The sequence below is a fragment of the Diadema setosum genome, chromosome 19 (assembly GCF_964275005.1).
Source record: "Diadema setosum chromosome 19, eeDiaSeto1, whole genome shotgun sequence".
Taxonomy (NCBI): Eukaryota; Metazoa; Echinodermata; class Echinoidea; order Diadematoida; family Diadematidae; genus Diadema; species Diadema setosum.
Window position 1 is genome coordinate 6,721,237 of NC_092703.1, and position 12,995 is coordinate 6,734,231.

Consider the following 12,995-nt stretch of genomic DNA (forward strand, 5'->3'; position numbering starts at 1 on the left):
TCCAGATTTCTTTCCATTCTGTTTTATTACGAATGAGCAAAAAACAACTTATACATCCGAGTAAATCAAAGTTATTTCTATCAACCCTTATTTACCTCAGGAGCAATATTACGAACAGATACACATTAAAATTTGACATATTGATTTGATAACATCGGATATCTCTTTTGAATAGTCTCGATATGTAAGTAACCTATAATGTATGTGGTCACAAACAAGTCTCTGTATTGTGCCATCATTGTTTTAGAGTTTTCATTCATACCCTTTTTTGAGGGGGTGAATAGCCACAAATGACACAAGATTGGTTTTGGTGGAATGTGTCCAATTGATGGGTGGATGATCTTCAAACCTGTGCTGTGACAGATCATAATGACCATACCCTCACTGTCAATCCATAAACAATTTATAAAGGATTTTATATAGAGAACATGAAGAGCAAGCTAAATATTTGAGTTGAAATAATTCAAACTGATGCCTTGCTGCCCAATGTATATTGAGCTTGCAGAATACATGATATATGTTTGTGCATTATGACAACTTTCAAGTACACATATTTGTTCCTTACAAAATGAATATTGCACATGACTAGGATCAAGATAAGGCACAGATTTCACATCAAATGTTGGAATGCTACAAATGAACAGAAATGGAGTCCAATATTAAAAAAAAAAGTTTTTACAATCATTGTCTAGTTCCACAGGTCATCTGAACATTAAAATGGCTGAGTAAAGTATTAAAAAGACAAACAACATTCATGGTGTGATTAGCAGCTGGTATAATACCTGTATCTGGCCAAGAGAGGGCAGTGTTAATAGAAAGCATCAGAAGAATGTCAAAATAATATTTGACGACAATTGCTCCGGTCTAATTTCCTGCAAGGACGTAGGGTTAGGATTGTGACAGGATTTCAGATTAAGTTTGATGTGAGGATTCTGACCAGGATTAGGGTTAGGGTTATGTTTGTGGGTAGAATTTATATTTGGCTTAGCGTGCAGATATTTCATGGGAGCAATTGTCGCAGGAACAAATCTCATGGAACCAAATAATATGATGGATGATTAATTAAAAGAGAAAGAGTTAGTGTATGTCTGTATGTTTGGATGTGAACATAGGGAGGGGAAAAAAGAAGAGAAAAAGTACTTCAGCCTGAAAGGGAAAATAAAGTTTTGCTGCAAACACATCAAAGATATACATGCACTAAATTCAATGTTTAGTGCATAGCATACATTTTCCATGATGAAATATATCACATCCTTTCATGGCTTGTACAACATACTTCATATCAGAAACATAAAGATTAACATACGTCATTCGATATGATTGTAACAAACAGGACAATAAATAAACTTCCTTCAAATGCTGCATTAAAAAAAAAAAAAAAAACTTACCCATATAATTACATACACAGTGCACTCCCACTTTAACTAAGTTGTTAGGACCAGTGGTTTCCTTTTGTAATATTGAAATTTCATGTTAACCGAATAGCAAAGTTTAGAAAGATATATAGATGATAATTTTGGAACCTAAACTTTTGCTTTGTTGCTACCAGAATTTTGTTATGACCGTGTTTGTTATAACAGGAGTGCACTGTGTGCGTAACTTGTGAAGATCTAACTCTTTACTTCTAATCATTGCCACAAGAGCACCATGTAAAACAAAAGTATCAAAAAAATAGAGAAACCATTTGTTATGGACATTGCATCTTTGATTCTCAAACTTTGGTAAAATTGTGTCACTTTGTTAATTTGTGAACAATATTTATGCCATTATATATCACAATATATATGTAGTATGATTACAGTTAATGTTCACTAAAAAGGCACTGCTGTGAAAACAAAACACAGTGAAATTTACTTCCCACAGGCTAACATATATGGTCTTACAACAGAAAAAAGTACTTCCTATCAACTTGTATACGCGGTCTTACAACTGAACAGAAATACATGAGCCTACTGCATGTGCATGCTGCACAGTTTCCCTTTCAAATAGGAATGGATTGACTTGATTTTGTAGTCTGACCACCGTTACATGACACAGTCACGATACCATCTATTTCTAATCTAGACCACAGAATCTATCCAAATTTACTGTGGTGTCGCAGCCTCCAGTTCTGCACGTTGAACCGGCACCCACTCGTCATACTGAGCCCTAAAGAAGTTCCCGGCAACGGGGTCACCCAGGCCATTCTCTGCGGCGAACCTGCGCAGGCTCCACTTGTAGCGCCGCTCCTTGTTCCGCGGCCGGTAAGCTTCGGAAGGAACGTACCCTGGTGGCTGCTTGTAGATGAGGAAGCAGTATCGGTGCAAGCCTGCAGGGAGAGAGAAAGAAAGAGAGAGAGGAGAGGGAGAGGGAAAGATGACAATAGAAAGAAATGGAAGTAGGAGGGGAGAGATTGGATAAAGATAGAAACAGATTATACCAGAGAGAAAAAGGAAGGTAGCGAGGCAGGAAAAGGAGGGGAAAGAAGAGAGGGACAGAGAGAAACATAATGATACAGTGTGAGAGATGAGCGTTATGAAGGGAAAGGAGGATAGAGAAAGACAAAAAGGAGAGAAAGTGAGTATAGACAAACAGTTTTGTGGTCTTTTCTTCTAAAACCATTGTGTGAGATTCAATGCAATCAAGCTCAGGCTTGACATTTCTGAAAGGGATTAGCACAGATTAGGATTAGCCAAGAACTATCCTTCTATGAATGCCCTCTGGGACTCCACTTAATCTTATTATAACAAGGTCTTCACCACATAACTTCATCACACTCTAACAGTTATGTTTGCACACACATGGGATTTACTGACTCTGTTGTCACTATAGAATATTCCAAGAAAATATACAAAATATGAAATATATGAAATGCACACGACTGCATACCAAAGAGATGAACATTATTCCATCATGTACACAGTACACGTACTTGTGCGGAAAGTAGTGAGGTACAATGTATGTTGCATTCAAAATACCTGGTTTTATATGTACGTCATTATTATCTTTTAACAATTTTCTTTCTAGAAATGGTTCAGTGCACAGTTTGTTTAATTCACTTGCATAAAACATTGAATTCAATTCTAACTCCATCTGTGGTCAAATGATAAGTGGGCGGATACACAGCACAATAAATTCTTTCTCCAAAAACATTTTAAAAGAGATTTCTTTGGTACCTGAGCCTTCAGGGGCACCAGATCCAACATACTCTGTCTGGATCTTGCCCGTCTTGGAGTCCCCACCCGAGACGTCGACCATCATAAAATGGTGGACTTCCCGCACTGTCTCCGCCGCATCGGGGTCAGTCATGATGATGGTGTAAAGGGCTCCCTCTTCAGCTGGAAATGTGATATGTGGCATGTCCTTCACCTATAGTAACGTAATGAAGATCAAAGAGCAAAGTTCATAGTTTATCAGAAGGAAGATGTCACTCTTTCTTTTTTTCAAGTTTCATCAAACTTTTGAGCATTCATTTTTCTCTTTCTTGGTTGTCACAAGAACCTGTGAGAATTTTTTGCACTTACACGCACCATGTTCATTTCTTTTTTTCTGATTTTTTAATGTGTAGTTTATGGCATTGCTGGCATGGTGCTCTAACCTCTAAAGGTTATTCTTGTAACCACACTTAGTAAACAAAGTTTATGCAAGTGGGTGCATGGCAAGCAAGTCATGGTAAAGGGTACACTGTACTTCTTGCATCTGACAATTCTACATTGCCAAACACACACACACACACGGATCGTCGATATATATATATATATATATATATATATATATATGTATATGTATACATATATATATATATATATATATATATATATACATATATATATATATATATATATATAATACATATATATATATATATACAATATATATATATATATATATATATATACATAATATATATATACTATATATGCATTTTGTTGAGAATGGAGAAAACATGACATGATGCTTCTACTCTAGGGTGTAATTTGTAACATACAGTGCCTCATATTTGCACTAAGATTGATAGCTACCAATGGCTTCCAGTATCTGTGGTAGATGAAACAATTGCATCATTCAAAGTGTAACACTAACTATCACCCTGATCATTGTAAATATATCATACATCAATATTTCCTTGCAAAGTACCTATTCGTAATTTATCAAACCCATTACCAAACACATGGAACTTCACATGAAACAAACTTATCGAGTCTGTTCTTGGGGATTTGAGAATCTAGCAGTAGGAATTTGACTCACAATGATGAACATTTGCTCCAAGATATGGCTGACGTTGTGAGGAATATAGATACATCATAGTGACAAAGGTTTAGAGGAAGCAAACTATTTTATTTATCCCCTGAATACTACATTGTATAATGAATGCTGCAGACACCATCATAGTCATTGCGATATGTTGGATGTACCAGCATATTTCTTGTCTTTCAATGCGGCAGGTAAAGCCTTCATGCCTGCAACAATAATGCAGGTAGTTCTTCAGAGGGTTTGAGTGCACTAAAAGACACTGAGTGTTATGATAAAAAAATAGTACTGGCAACACCAATGGGTGTGGCTTGATATACAGTGGTTACATTACATCAGAGAAAATGTGATAATATTTGATATAAATCTAAAGGCTACAATAAACAGCTTCTGACTTAAATGTTTCCTAACAATCACTCTACACATATTCCAGTACAGTTCACAAGTCATGTATTTCAATAGGTATTTGTCCAACTGAATTCTTCTATGTGCCCAGACACTTTATAGTAGTTACTTGCAGTGTGTTTTCATGAGCACACTTCATTCATCATATCCCTCCAAACTTGACCTTAGTGTAGGTTAGCCTGCCAAATCAGGTGTAGGCCTACTGTAAAGCAATGCACCTCAGACCATGAACATGATTAAAGAGGATTAGGTAATCTAGGCTAGGCAATTTAATAGTTCCTATACAGATTGGTAATGACAGCACTCACACAATTGTGCTAATGTGGTATGCAAAGTACAATAAGGACTTAACACATGGCTTCACTTCCAGCCATGTTACCACGGTATATAAACAGTGTGGGCCACTAAAATCTTTAAATCTGAAAATCCAATGGCCTGAAAGAGATACCTGGTAGTGGCCTGAAATATAAGCAAAATTAACAATCCATTTGAAGCTTAGTTGTCTAATCTGGTCACCAAAAGAAAACCTTTTTGGAAATTTGGTGGCCCGACATCAATTCTTAGCGGCCCTGGGCCACTTATGTCAAGCCTGCTATATAGATATCAAATAACAACCAATTTCATTCTCCAAGGCATGTCAGAGGCACCTACTCTGTCTCATCAAGATCAGTATTATTATCAAAATAAGATGATTTAGATGACATGAAAATCAATAAAGCACTCTAGCAAACACTCTGATCAAATTCTAACGATGACTATGAGTGAAGCGCACTGACCTGTGTTGGAGTGAGCTCATTCCCAAAGTCACATGATACCCCGGAAGGGTATACGATCTCTGCTCTTAGGGGCGGGGCCTTGTCGATGACGTCTGGCTTGACACCAAGCTCCTCCCATCTTGGAGATGCCATTGTTGTTGTTCTTCTTCTTCTTTTTCTGTGAATATAACAATATGAAACAAATAAAAAAAAAAAATCTTTCCAATTACCGAACTCTGATGACAACCAACCAACACTACAGTCCCACAGTTTTCCTTTTTTTTTCTTTCTGAATAGTGATCAAGTAAAAGCACATCATTTCCGAAACACAAATTCACTACTGAAACACACCTAACTGTATAGACTATACCACTTACTGAATCTAAATTCATAGATATTTTGAAATTCTGGCAGATGAAAAGAATCTACAATATTGTATTACGTCAAAACGCGGCTGCAAGAAATCAATGCGACAATCCCTTGCAGGAACTGAGGACGAGTCTCGAGCGAGCCCGCAAGCTCTGAGCTCTGCGATGATGCGATGCTAAAATGGTCTAGGTCTACTATAGTACAGTATTCATCGCATAATCGGGACAGGTTGGGAGTAGCAAACACGGCCCCTTTAAGCGGGGTGCCCGATTTCGCGATGAGCACTCACCATACACTAACTGCATACGACATGTACATGTAGTGCACACACACACACACACACATGCATACTGACGTACTGTACATGTACATGAATACACAACCACGCTACCCCTCGGCACGACCCTCTAGCTCTCCCTGCATTCTCGCAATGATGTAGAGTAATCGCAACCGGGTTCTTCTTCTGTCACCTCTCTTCGAACACAAAATATGTGGATTAAAAGCTAGCACTTTCTTAAACATTCGTAGAATTCTTGGACACGTAGGGCGTTCCGTATAAATACATATCCACAACCATGGGCAATGATTACCCAGAACTGATGTGGGAACGTCAATGAAAAGTCCTTCAATCATTCAATCATCACTGCTTGATTGTTTACTTGCCGCGATCACTGCACTGTGTGTGTGTTGTAGCGATCTAGCTCGCCATTATACACATGTACAGAAAAGCGAAGGCGGGCAGTGAGCTGAAATGTACGTGTACTGGATGGACGGAGGTCAAAACACACCAGTCCGAAGCTTGCTTTGTAAGTTTGATGTAAACGACAACTGATAGGGAATCTTTGAAATATTGTTGTGGTATTTTGGTAGACTTTTTGTGTAAAATATCAACAAAATCAAAGATCGCTTGAAGAAAAATTGTCCCGTTTATCAGAGGTCCCCGCCCGATTATCCAGTGAAAATAACGTGCATTGGAAATGTTTCTGGGAAGCGTATGTCATTTAAGCGAGGTTCCCGATTATCAGATGCCCGATTATGCGATGAATACTGTACTAGGCTTCTAAACATTTATAAACAACAATTTTGCATCCCGTCGTACAGAAAGACTGTTGAACACAACTTGTCACAAGTAACAACGCTTTACTCACATCCTTTGTTTTAGTAACCACGGCCCACTAACTGTCGAAAAAGATCGTTAACTTTCGCTGAGCTGAGCAGGATCCCTCAGGAGAAGACGAGGCAAAGCAAGCAGTGTCGTTCTACCGCGCCGCCTCGCCGCTTCGGTTGTGGGCATCCGTATCGGGGAATCGGGGATGTGTGATCCGATTTGCATATGCATACCGAACCTGCTCGCGTTTTAGATTGGGGCATGGCGCGTGTTAAACCTATGGTGTGGTCACCTGATCAGTCACATGACACTTATTCAATACTGCCGTGCAAATATTGTGCAACCATTGTGAAATCCAACTTCCTGATACTGAGTGCAAGCAATGCAAGGAGGGTTTAAGAACTGCGTTGTTGTCCGAACTCGTTTCTGTAGTTCGCCCAATATTTGCAATATTATCTGTAAACAATGAGTATAACTATGATAGTATATATTATAACAAACACTGCAGGGAGGATTGGAGAGTTGATGCAATAAGTAAAAATTTTGCAAAGCCAGGGAGGTGAGACGTCTCATTCCACTCCTTGTTATGGCGCTTTAAAAAAAAAAAAAAAAAAAAAAAAAAAAAAAAAAAAAAAAAAAAAAAAAAAATATTTCACAGCACTTTACGTCATCATGATCTATAAATTCATCATTATACAAAACGATGGGGGGGGGGGGGCTGGTGCAGCCCACCCTCCCGTTTTCGCTGCCCTTGTCATGGCGGAAATCATATCGTGCCTGCTTCATCTTCAGAATAATGTAAAGTTCAGCCTGACCTTCTAGGGCCTACGTAGCCACGATATCAAATCTAACTCCGTAAGCAATAGGATGAGGAATATTGTCTCTAAATTTTAGTATGTTATCATTTTTCTCTATGATGAATAGGTTGAATTTTCCTATGACAAAGGGATTTGACTTCATTTTATGGGAACAACAGAAGTGCATGTAGAATGACTCATGTGAAACTGCAAATCAGATGATTCTGAATAATGACAAAATAACATAGATATCAATAACAGGTACATTTTCCACATAACAATTATAGATTTAGAGATTAAGCAAAGTCGTCAGGTGAAAACTAAAGGGGCGGAAATCAAACAATAGGTTTTGCTTGAGTCCGTGTAGTTGCCCTTTATATCTTTAAGAACTTTACAACAATGCATGATGTCGACAAAACCATAAAGAATGAGATATAGGTATACGTTATAATGATAATAATAATAATAATAATAATAATAATAATAATAATAATAATAATAATAATAATAATAATAATAATAGTAATAATGATAATGATAATAATAATAGCAATAATAATAATGATAATAAAAATAATAATAATATATATATTCAAGGTCGTAAAAAGAGCGCTTTACCTTGAGGTATTCCACGCAGAAAATAGGAAGAAAATAACATCTACATTAGCCTGAACACATCGCAAAAACAAAAAACATTTTTATTAAGACATTGAATTGTGGTCATATACATCACCGGTTTCCCATTTGAATTTCCTTTTGTAATTACTCAAATTTGTTCTGCCAATAAGAAACATCATTCAAATCCGTTTAAAAAATCCTCAAAATTCGGTAAAGTTATAATCAATAACTTAGAGACTTTATCATTTCACCGCTCCAAACAACGGCAAAAGCGGCCTTGTAAAATGCCAAGAACATACTTTATGGATACATGGATAAGAATAAAAAAAAAATGATTTACTAGCAGGTAGGTCCTACGTCTAGGCATGAAGTTTGTTTGTTGTTATTTGTTTTGTTTTGAATGATCCACACGAGACATTATAATATGGCAAAGTCGGCCTCTAATGATCGCAGCAAAATTTCTGTGATTTTCTGAGTGTTTCTGCTCATTATGATGCTTTTTCAGGCTTCTTTCAATCATTCCGTTAAACCCACACACACACACACACACACACACACACACACACACACACACGTGAAATTAATTCGAAATTGAAGGAACGCAAATTCACTACGAAGAACATCATTCTCCTCTAAATGAAGAACAACTTTGAGCTAGTCGCTCCAACTGTGAAATTTCAATGTATTTGACTAGGTCTACTAAAGAAAATCATGAAGTCTGATATTTTTAATGGACCTATCTTCAGATACATGTATTTTCCGACAATGAACAAGAGCAGAATGCCAAGAACGAACACAACAACAACGACAAAAATTTCAGCTGAATCCATCCAGACAACAACATACGGAAAAGTTCAACTGAGTTCAAACTGTTGATGTCGGTTTAGCCTCAATTCAGACATCTGGAGTATAAAAAGAAAGATACGTGTGATGTTTTATCGCTTATCATACATTTCTATCAAAATTTATGCCAGATAACATTATAATAATTTTTGACAGAACATATAAGATGCATATTAGGGAAATTGATGAGGATTCATTTTTTTCGATTCATTTTTATCTCGAGACAAATAGAAGCGTGCTTGGTAGACAAACAACACCGGTGCGCGCGCTACAGCCGGTGGTGCTGTTTGCATGAAAAGACACGCACGTATTGTGTAAAATTTCCCGTGAATGCATGCTGTACATAATTTTGCCAGAACAAGCAGTTGATCCAACGAAAATCAGTGAAAACTTCACAGTGCACGACGGCTTTACTGCGGTAAATGTCACATCAGTGATTCTTTGATTAGAATCCAATAGAATGGCTTCTTCTTCAGGAATGTCGTCACTTCTGGACCGTTTCAGATTTGAGCAGAAACCAAAGAAAAGGATAACATCTTCGTCTGGCGATATTGATGACACTCACAGTCAGACAACAGCGAAGCACGGCCGAACAACCGGGAGACCAGCGACCCCCGAGTCACAAGGTAAACACCTCTGTAGGCCAGGCACAATGCCTGCGCCTGCGACCTGCATAAAGTTTACGGTACGGCAAGTGTCAAATTAATTGATCATTTTGTTTTTAAAAACTGTGTCTAAACAAAACAAAACAAAAGATTCGATACAAAGGTCAACAAGTGGTAAAGACCACGAAGACGATAATACTGTATAGTTTCAATGCCGACAATCGACATGGCCAAGGCCGGCGAGGGTAAAATTAGTATTAGTAAATACACAGACACAGTTTAGGGCCTAGGCCTAAATTTAATTTACCACCGCGGCACCGGTAGGTACCTAAGATTTGTAGAACTGGATTAGTGGAAGTGGAAATGGAATTTGAAGCTTAAGTTGAACGTTAGCTCAATTTTGTGTTGACAGAAAATCCGTCTGTCCGGAGGGTTGTTTTGATTTTGATTTTTTTTCATTGTTTGACTCTGCTTCCATGAATCCAGATATCTCTAGGCTCCGCCGAACATGTCAATGTATCCCCGATGACAAGATACAGACCAATCTTTTGGTCAAGATTTTGTGTTGTTGAATGAATCATTTGTTGTTTAAAGGGATAAATTTAGAGCTCTGGTATCGTATTGGTGGAGATGAGGATAAGGCTTTTAATTCTTTTGTGAGATATCAAAAAAACACTTAGGAAATAGTGCAGACAGCAGAGCATACGATTCAAAGAGGAATTCAAACTTATTTGATAAAAATTGGTGTTGGAATGGATGAGACATCCAAAAACAAAGTAAAACAAAGCGATCATAATTTTGAACATTGCTGAGACAAAAACAAAGTAAAACAAAGGTGGGTCCCACCTATTATTCACATCGCTTTGTTTTGGATATTTCGGCCATTTCAAAACCAATTTTTATCAAATAAATGTTGAATTCCTCTTGGAATTACACTGTACATGCTTTTTCACATTTCCAAAGAGGTTTCTCATTATCTCACAAGAAAAAAAAATGTTAGAAACCTGAAGTTACATGTAGGTCTCGACCAAAACTATACAATCCTTATTAAGTAAATGTCATTTCCTAGTCCTAGTGAATGGGACGATTGGTAGGTTAGATCTCCTGTAACGGTATTACATTTGTAACTATCATTTCCATTATGCCCACTAGTGTTTCTTTTCTCCTCCACCAACGAGATGGTGGTATATGCAAGCATGGTGTTACCGGACACCATGGTATTACCGGACACGCATATTTTTGCATACTAATGACATTCTGTACGCGCGAGACTTCGTTGATTAGCCTCACAGAACTTTGTGTGGACCGAAATCGCAAAAAAAAAAAAATGTGACATAAAAATGTAAAAACACGAAGAAATTCACATTTTACCTCAAATTTATAGTTGAGTGACCTGCACCTTGTCATAGTTAATATTTATGCATGTTTGAATCACATTTCACGACTGAAATTCTATGAAATCCCACTCACGTACAGGAAAAATGCTGAAGATTCCAACAGAACCAAAAGTTCACTGATTGATATCGGAAATTTGTAGCTATCGTCCTCGAACGATGCGGAATAGTTGTGCGCTAAGGGGCCTGCAACTCATCGCCCGCGCGTGCAGCTCCCATAGACAAAGCACGTAAACTAGAAGTAGAGTTCAACCAGTTGTTGATTTCTCACAAGGTTTTATTGCGTGAACTGTTCGAAATGTTCAAGACAGATATTTTACCGTAAAATACGAAATTTGAGCCTCATTTGCCAATTTTTTCTTTGTCATCCGCTCGGTGAGAATGTGTACGGTGATTTGTGGGATGAATTGTGATTCTGGTGCAAGGACTAGGTGCGAAAGATGTCAATTATTTCATTGCGAAAATCGTGTCCGGTAATACAATGCAATTTTGCACCACGCAAAAAGACAACTTTTACTAGAGGGGTAATGTTTGAAGCATATTTTCTAAAAACTGGAGCGAACAATTGGCATAAGTTGGCTGAATTCGTAATTTCCAGGAGTCTGTGAATAAGTGATGTTATTTTTAGCCGAAATATCATCCTCTGAGCACGGAATTCAAAGCCACGAAAAAAAGTGTCCAGTAATTGGATCTACTATCCTACTACAACTTGTACCAATGTATACCTTGTCGAAACCTTTGCTAAAAATGTCTTCCTTTGCAAATAAAGGTAATGGCCTACATGTTAGTAGATGGGTTTTAGGGGGAAAAAACATTTCCTTGTAAACCTTATTTGCATAGGTCTGTATTTCCTTGTAAATGTTAGTTGCATAGGTCTATTTGCAATTAGTTCAAGAGGAACATCTATATATCATTATGAAATAATAACCTACTTAAGTTGATTTACAGTACTCTAGTCCTTTTACGACCTACATTGTAGCTCATACAAAATTATCTACCACTTGTACTTCAGTGATAACATGCATCCCTGAGACGCCAACGTCAGAAATGCCGGAGTTCATTGAGTCAGGAAGTCCTGTTTTCCCGTCATCCTTGGCTAAGAAGAACATTGCCAAGACTAGTCAGAGGTCTCTGGCCAGTAAAGCCATCTCATCTCTGTACTCACCAGGTAAAGTTTGTTGTTGTTGTTGTTATTTGAATTTATTTGGCGTTTATCATTCCCCTAAGCATATTTATGCCAAATCTTTAAATATAGGATAACTTTAAATTTCAAATTTTGCCCTACATTGTTTTCATTTTTTTTTTAAATAATTCAAAAAATATCAAAATAGTCTTTCTCACTAGCCTCAGTTCAAAATTGCCTAATCGACGATCATATTTTCTGGCGAGCCTGGCTCGTTCCCTTGAGCAGGCTTCTCAGCAAGGAGGGGGCCGTGATTGGCTGTCCACCTGCCTAGGCTACTCCATTACATGAGAGGGGCTCAACTTTTTTCATCCATTTTTCAAATTGATGAAATTCTTCTGTCAAGTTGTTTCTTTTAATTTCATTAATTTGAATAATTAAGTTACGCAGTACCCGCTGCTAGCTATAAGGATTAGAACCAGCACTGGCTGTCAGGCGGAAGCTCCGTGGTCTAGTGGATGAGATGCTTGTCCGATGATCAGGAGGTCGTAGGTTTGAATCCTGCTCGAGTATTATGTGTGCCCATGTTTTCTTTTGTCATTGGATAATGACTACAATTGTTCTACTAAAACACTGATCAATCCAGTGCTTATTTACGTCGATGGAGGGCAATTTGTCAATCAGTTGCAAAAGTTTAATTGTGTTCATGTGGACAGTGTTTCTTTTGTTGCTGTTGGAAAGGGGAGGG

General features: G+C 37.6%; 2 protein-coding genes across 2 annotated transcripts in view; one reads left to right on the forward strand and one right to left on the reverse strand.

Annotated features, from left to right (window-relative positions):
- Positions 1–1,816: 1,816 nt before the first annotated feature.
- LOC140243043 (protein D3-like) lies at positions 1,817–5,560 on the reverse strand. Its single transcript, XM_072322782.1, has 3 exons — positions 5,412–5,560; positions 3,156–3,348; positions 1,817–2,308 (listed from the first exon to the last, which is right to left on the reverse strand). Exons 1-3 carry the CDS (start codon positions 5,541–5,543, stop codon positions 2,085–2,087), a joined length of 549 nt encoding a protein of 182 aa, XP_072178883.1. The 5' UTR covers positions 5,544–5,560; the 3' UTR covers positions 1,817–2,084.
- A 509-nt stretch (positions 5,561–6,069) lies between these two features.
- LOC140242956 (SWI/SNF-related matrix-associated actin-dependent regulator of chromatin subfamily A containing DEAD/H box 1-like) overlaps positions 6,070–12,995 on the forward strand; it is a 112,921-nt gene continuing 105,995 nt past the window's right edge. The window contains exons 1-3 of the mRNA XM_072322699.1: positions 6,070–6,077; positions 9,585–9,751; positions 12,137–12,292. Coding sequence (XP_072178800.1) covers positions 6,070–6,077; positions 9,585–9,751; positions 12,137–12,292 — 331 coding nt within the window. The remainder of the gene's footprint in view (positions 6,078–9,584; positions 9,752–12,136; positions 12,293–12,995) is intronic.